Source organism: Zeugodacus cucurbitae, chromosome 2 (genome assembly GCF_028554725.1).
Source record: "Zeugodacus cucurbitae isolate PBARC_wt_2022May chromosome 2, idZeuCucr1.2, whole genome shotgun sequence".
Taxonomy (NCBI): domain Eukaryota; kingdom Metazoa; phylum Arthropoda; class Insecta; order Diptera; family Tephritidae; genus Zeugodacus; species Zeugodacus cucurbitae.
In genome coordinates this window covers 29,977,118-29,983,581 of record NC_071667.1, presented here as the reverse complement: position 1 = coordinate 29,983,581, position 6,464 = coordinate 29,977,118, and the positions used below count along the sequence as shown (strand labels likewise).

Genomic DNA, 6,464 nt, shown 5'->3' with positions numbered 1-6,464 from the left:
CCGAAGCGTTTTGGTATGTTGGGATGGGATACAGACGCCAAGAGCTTAACAATAGGAAAGTGCAACAAACAAAATGACATAATACATATTTTTAACGTATTAAAATAAAACTTTTTGCGAATTGAAAATTTCTATAGCTCGAAGTCTCTCTAACTCGAAGTTTTTTTGTGGTTCATGGTGATAGAGAAGTTCCACTATATTATTTTTTTAACTTTTCCCTTCGAAATAGTAGCTCAGGACGCGAGGTCCTAAAATGCACTGAAAATAGCTAAAAGTGATCACAAAAAGTGCCTCAATGATTGGAAGAAGCGGTAGCATAAGTGCCTAATATCGCTCGTATACCAATGTTTACAGGAAAAAAATATATATCCTTATTAGTTCTATCAGACTTTTGACTTTCATTACAAATTCAGAACCTTACATGCAAAGTAAGCAACATGCGAAAAGACCCTGCGTGTTTGAGCATAACTTGTCTAACAATGCGTGTTCACCCTAAATATTTGTATTTGTACTATCTGGCAGCGTTGGTTTATCGATAATTCGGCGATAAAAAGGTATTGTCAGCTGTTACAATTTCTGGAGTTGATATCATTTTATCAGCATCAGTGACTCAGTAAATTGATTAAAACATCTAATTATACTTCAAATAAAAATAATAATAAAATCATTCCAACATGCACGGAAGGCTGAAAGTTCGTACTACTGAAGAAGAACGCGAACGCAAGAAAAAGGAACAAATACTTAAAGTAAAAGCCTATAGAGCCGCAATGGGAAAAATACAGGAGAAACGGCGATTACAACAACTGGATGACGAAATGTTGCAGCTCACTTCGCTAATACTACTTAGAAATCCAGATGTCTCAACATTATGGAATATTAGACGTGAATGTGTCGAAAATAAATCATTGAATATTGAGGACGTAGATCAGAAGCAAGCAATCTACGATACGGAATTAAATTTCAGCGAACAGTGTTTATTAGTAAATCCTAAATCATATAACGGCTGGCACCATCGATGCTGGACATTGGAGCACTGTCCTAATGCCAATTGGGAGCGGGAAGTGCAGCTTTGTACTAAATATTTGAAAATGGATGAGCGTAATTTTCACACATGGGACTATCGTCGCTACGTTGTTGAAAAGGCAAACATAGCCATGCAAAACGAACTAGATTTTTGCACAGAGAAAATAAAAGCTAATTTCTCCAACTACTCATCATGGCATCATCGTAGTTTATTATTACCTCAATTGTATCCTTACGAAGGTGATGCACAACCAAAGCGCGCAATGAGTGAAGAAAAACTGAAAGAAGAATTGGAAATGGTACTTACGGCCGCATTTACAGATCCAAATGATAGCAGTGCATGGTTTTATCAAAGATGGTTATTGGGTTACTCTCGACAGGAATTAGATGTGTGTGCTTTTCGCTGCGATAATAACCATGCAGTGCTATCATTCACAAATCCAATTATAATAACTGAAGAAGATGTTGTGATAACTGATTCCAAAGGAAATATAAAGAAGAAAATTGCAAATTGGCTTTCCATTAACGGCACTAAATCAGATACTACATGGATATCTTCACTAAACGATAATAAACTAATGTTAGATGATGCTAATGAGCATTACATTTTGGAATTAAACATTACTGACATCAATGTCAAGCAAATTAATTTAAAGAGATACAACCAGAGCGTGTTCTATTTCAAACCACCAAACCAATCCTTTGCATTTACGGAAAGTGTTTCGAACGAGTTACAGATGCAACTGGAGTCTTGCGAAAGTTTATTAGAATACGAACCCGACAGTAAATGGACTTTGTTGACATCTTCTTTACTAATGCGCGCCATAGACTCTCAGAAATATCACGATAAGTCGTTGGAATATTTGCAAAAACTTCAGGAAATTGATTCACTACGTGAGAACTACTACAAAGATATTGCATCTAAATGGACATTGGAGAAATATCTATTGGACTGGTCAGTTTCGGAAGACATTCCAAAAGAATTAGACCTTCGCAATGCAGAGCATTTAAATGCGATTTTCTATCCCCAGTATTTGTGCATCGCAGGCAAAGTTCTTCTATCACAAAAGTTAATCAAATATAGTGATACTAAGCTATTGCAAGGATTCGGTGCATTTAAACTCTAATAAAAATATACATATGTACATACATATGTATATATGTATAAGTAAAAATAATGACATTATATTTAAAAGTAGCATATTAAATATAAGTTAACAATGTACAAACTTATGAAACCCATTACAATATTTAAATGTGTATTTATTTTGAATTAACACAACCTCAAGGGAAAGTAGGGTTAACCGCTTGCAGTTACTTTCTGAAATATAAAATCGACCGTCCATTTAAATAAGTTTCTTTTCTATTACCTTTAATTATTAAACAAACTAGGTATATCAATATCTAAAATATTTTCTTAGACGGAATCTATATATATAAAATTAAGTGGCAAAACTTCCTGTTCGCATACTCCTCCTAGACGGCTTACCCGATTTCAATGAAATTTTCAGGGGTGATTGGGGTCTGTGTGGAGGGTGAACATAAGAAATTTAATGTGTGTAGCATTGCACGTTTTGCAAAAAAAAAAAAATTATACTTCCCGCTTATACAAATTCTCATGAAATAATGTTTTGCCGATGAAATGTTCAGCGATTGATATGCTTGACCATGAGCTTCAACGGGAACAACAATACGATTGCAATGAATTTCGTGCTTTCATACAAGCTAACATTAAAAATTGAATATTCAGCAGAAAAATGCTTATGATAAGATTACACGAGCGGTTGACAATAACGCCAGTTGATTCTACTTTCTGGATGCGCCCGGTTGTACAGGGAAAACGTTTCTGATCTCTTTGATTCTTGCTACTATACGGTCACAGCAGAAAATTGCGCTGGCAATTGCTTCGTCAGGCATCGCTGCTACTCTACTTGATGGCGGCCGAACAGCACATTCTGCGTTGAAATTACTGTTGAACATCCAAGTCGTTGAAACACCAACGTGCAACATATCGAGGAATTCAGCAATGGCAAAAGTTTTGCGAGGAGCTGGAATAGTTCTATGGGATGAGTGTCCAATGGCTAACAAAACTTTTAGGCTGAGCATTAGTCTTATTATCCGGCGATTTTCGGTGAACTTTGCCAGTCATTCTTCGATCAACTCCTGCAGACGAAATAAACGCATGTTTAAAATCGTCAGTTTTGTGGAGAAATGTTCAAAGGCTGACTCTTACCATCAACATGCGAGTCCAATTGCAAAACGATCGATCCGCAGCGGCGTTTTCGAAGTAGTTGTTGGACATTGGCGAAGGCAAAATACCAATCGATGATACCGGTTTGAACACATTGCCGAACAACTTTTGTACACTTTTACAACCGAAAGAAGAATTGATTGAAAGTGTATTTCCGAATATTGTTCAACACTATCAACGCAACGATTATTTAAGTGAACGCGCAATATTGGCACCGAAAAATGTACACGTCAACAAAATCAATTTTGCCATTCAAGAAAAACTGCCAGGAGAAGCTACAACATGTACATCGATTGATAGCGTTTTGAATCAAGATGAAATAGTCAATTATCCAACTGAATTCTTGAATTCTTTGGATCCCCCGGTCTGCCACCGCATCGTTTGGTCCTGAAAGTCGGTTCACCCATTATACTTCTACGAAATCTGAAGCCACCGACTTTGTGTAATGGCACAAGACTTTCAGTCAAAAAATTGTGGCCAAATTTGATTGAAGCAACAATACTAAATGGCAAGGCAGCAGGTGAAGTTGTACTCTTACCACGCATTCCCATGATTCCAACGGACATGCCGTTTGAATTTAAGCGCTTGCAGTTCCCAGTACGTCTTGCCTTTGCGATGACCATCAACAAATCGCAAGGGCAAACGTTTCAAGTGTGCGCCGTCAATTTGGAAGAACCGTGCTTCTCCCACGGCCAATTGTTCGTCGCATGCTCGAGAGTGGGAACACCAAGGTGCTTATTCATTTACGCGCCAGGTGGAAAAACCAAAAATGTTGTTTACCAATATGTTTTATAAATAAGTAACAGTATATAACAATAAATAAAACACAAAGTAAAAACCCTTAAGAGTTTTAATCGATTTAGGTGTAGCAAAGCGCACAGGGTAACAGCTAGTTTATAAATATATTGAAATAACTCGATAAAAATTATATTAGAATAGAAATACTACTTAAATATGATTGTCATCGAATCATAGTTACTCGAAAGATGTGACTTATTGGTTAATTTTATTAAATGCTCATATTTATTACAGCAATGTACATCGGGAGTCTGTAAATGTAAGCAAAATAATTAGATATTACAAAATCACAGCATTGGTGTTTTTATGAGTTACCTTTTCTGAGGAATACCAATTCAATATGATTGGCTTTTTCCGAGTACATAAACATTGATTTATGTACGCTTTACTTATAACAATATGAGACATATCACACTGCTCAAAGCTAATCACATCTAATTCCTGACTGTTCGAAATAATGCTTAAAACGTCCAAGTTCATCGCTGTGTGACAATAGAAAAAATAAAGCTGCCTTAGACCTTTATACTTACTAGGTGCACCAAATACATCGTCTAAGATGGCGATATTTATAAACTTTAGAACTTTTACTAGATTCAAAAAGTAGTACTTTCGTGGATTCAGATATGTATAAAGGAAATCAGCGGAAACGTTGGCTATTTCAATAGAACTGATAGCTCGAGGCACAATCGAATGAATATTTTCAAATAGTTTATCTACTTCTGTTGTTTCATTAAGGCCACCTGTTATTATTAAAACTTTAAGGTTGTCAAATGTAACTGCATTATGTTCATCGTATAATGTAATCCACCCCAGCTCAATGCGATTGAGAGTTAAGACTTCAATCTTACAGAATTTTAAGAGCTCTTCCCGACACAAAGGAGTGACCTTCTTAAAAACGTCTAACGTCAATGATTTCAAATTAAGAGCTAACAGTATTCGCCCAAAATCATTTTTGCTTAAGTTTCTACAGCCTGTCAGCGTCAAATTTTCTAAATTTGTGAATAGTTCTAGTGCTTTACTGCAGATTCCATGAGGTGAAAAACATCGCAAATTTGGAAATACATTGGAAAGGTTGGATATATCAGTTTCAACCATGGGTCGAGATAAAGTAATACGAAATTCAGTGACATTTGGGAAACGATAGGATTTCAAAAGTTCAAAATGCCGATCGGGTAGAAACAATATACGTAGTGCTTGAACGGTCGTATAAATCGAACTTAGAAGAAAGTTAAAGTCATCTAAACTAATAGTGTCGCGAGAAAAGGATATTTCCCATTTTTTAAATTTCGAAGGTAGCACAATATACTGCATAAGATTTCTTATGGATTGTGACACTTTGGACATATTCAATATATCTTGGCAAGACAGTAAATCACAAACTAAAAGCCAACAGTCCCTATTTAAGATCAATAGGTTTGTATAATTTTCAGATAACTTTTCACAATGTGGTTTTCTTTCTTTGATCAGTTGGTTATTGTTATCCATAATTGAAAATTGCTATTTCAAATAGAGAATAAATTTAGCTTCACATTTGTTGACGGTATCCAATTGTTTACAAACACCAGATGATTTGAATATAGAATCGATAAATGGGATGATTTCGGCGTTGCCATCGAGAAAGAATTAATAAATGGTAATATTGTAACGAAAATGGCACCAGAACAAACTAGAATAGACAATCGAAGGCGATAACTTGCCAGATGTATCTAGACATCGAAATTCGTAGTTGCCAGAATGTTCGAGTGACGATAACATGTTAGCAATCGACTATATAAGGGCTGCCGGGCTGGCAGCAAGACACAGTTCTGATAAGAGAGTTGTCGAGTGAGGACAATTCTAAGGAGAGAGTTGTCGAGCAAAGTGTAAACAAGTTATAAGTTAGAGTTGTAAAGTAGAGTATTGAGTACTAAAGTGTTAAGTTATAAGGAATTAGAAATAAAGATTAGTGTATAGCCATTAAAGTGTGACTTTTATTTGACAATCCAGTGATCGAACTCAGGGTAGAGTTTTAGAGTAAACGGCAGATTTTGGAAATCCGTTACAATTGGTGTCAGAAGTGGGATTGACAAATAAAACTCCATAGGAGATAATGGCCAAATTCAGCGAATTAAGGATACCACAACTCAAAAGAGAGTTGGAACAACGAGGCTTAGCAACGAATGGTTTAGAGAGGCAAGGGAAGAAGAAAACATCAGCGTGGACGAATTTGTTTTCGAATCGCTGTTAGAGGAATCGACAACGAAAATAGAGGAAAAGGAAGAGACTACATGTTCCTCAGGGATACAGGACATGAACATGGTTTTGTCTGCAATATCCCAGATGTCCTCGCAGATATCGTCGCAATTGTTGTCGCAGTTGTCGTCGCAGATGTCGTCACAGTTCCAGGCGCAGT

The 6,464-nt window shown here is 36.3% G+C and overlaps 2 protein-coding genes across 2 annotated transcripts; one reads left to right on the top strand and one right to left on the bottom strand.

Annotated features, from left to right (window-relative positions):
- The first annotated feature begins 560 nt into the window (after positions 1-560).
- Positions 561-3,557, top strand: LOC105213638 (geranylgeranyl transferase type-2 subunit alpha). Its single transcript, XM_011186604.2, has one exon. It carries the CDS (start codon positions 675-677, stop codon positions 2,148-2,150), a length of 1,476 nt encoding a protein of 491 aa, XP_011184906.2. The 5' UTR covers positions 561-674; the 3' UTR covers positions 2,151-3,557.
- A 549-nt stretch (positions 3,558-4,106) lies between these two features.
- On the bottom strand, positions 4,107-5,684 carry LOC114804160 (uncharacterized). Its single transcript, XM_029041240.2, has 2 exons — positions 4,388-5,684; positions 4,107-4,323 (listed from the first exon to the last, which is right to left on the bottom strand). The coding sequence occupies exons 1-2, from the start codon at positions 5,555-5,557 to the stop codon at positions 4,219-4,221; spliced, it is 1,275 nt and encodes a 424-aa protein (XP_028897073.2). The 5' UTR covers positions 5,558-5,684; the 3' UTR covers positions 4,107-4,218.
- Between the last annotated feature and the right edge of the window lie 780 nt (positions 5,685-6,464).

Bases quoted from the DNA above. Each gene is read 5' to 3' on its own strand.
- LOC105213638 (XM_011186604.2), top strand. From the start codon at position 675: ATGCACGGAAGGCTGAAAGTTCGTACTACTGAAGAAGAACGCGAACGC.
- LOC114804160 (XM_029041240.2), bottom strand. From the start codon at position 5,557: ATGGATAACAATAACCAACTGATCAAAGAAAGAAAACCACATTGTGAA. The intron at 4,324-4,387 runs GTAACTCATAAA...TTACATTTACAG, and splicing joins ATTGGTATTCCTCAGAAAAG to ACTCCCGATGTACATTGCTG.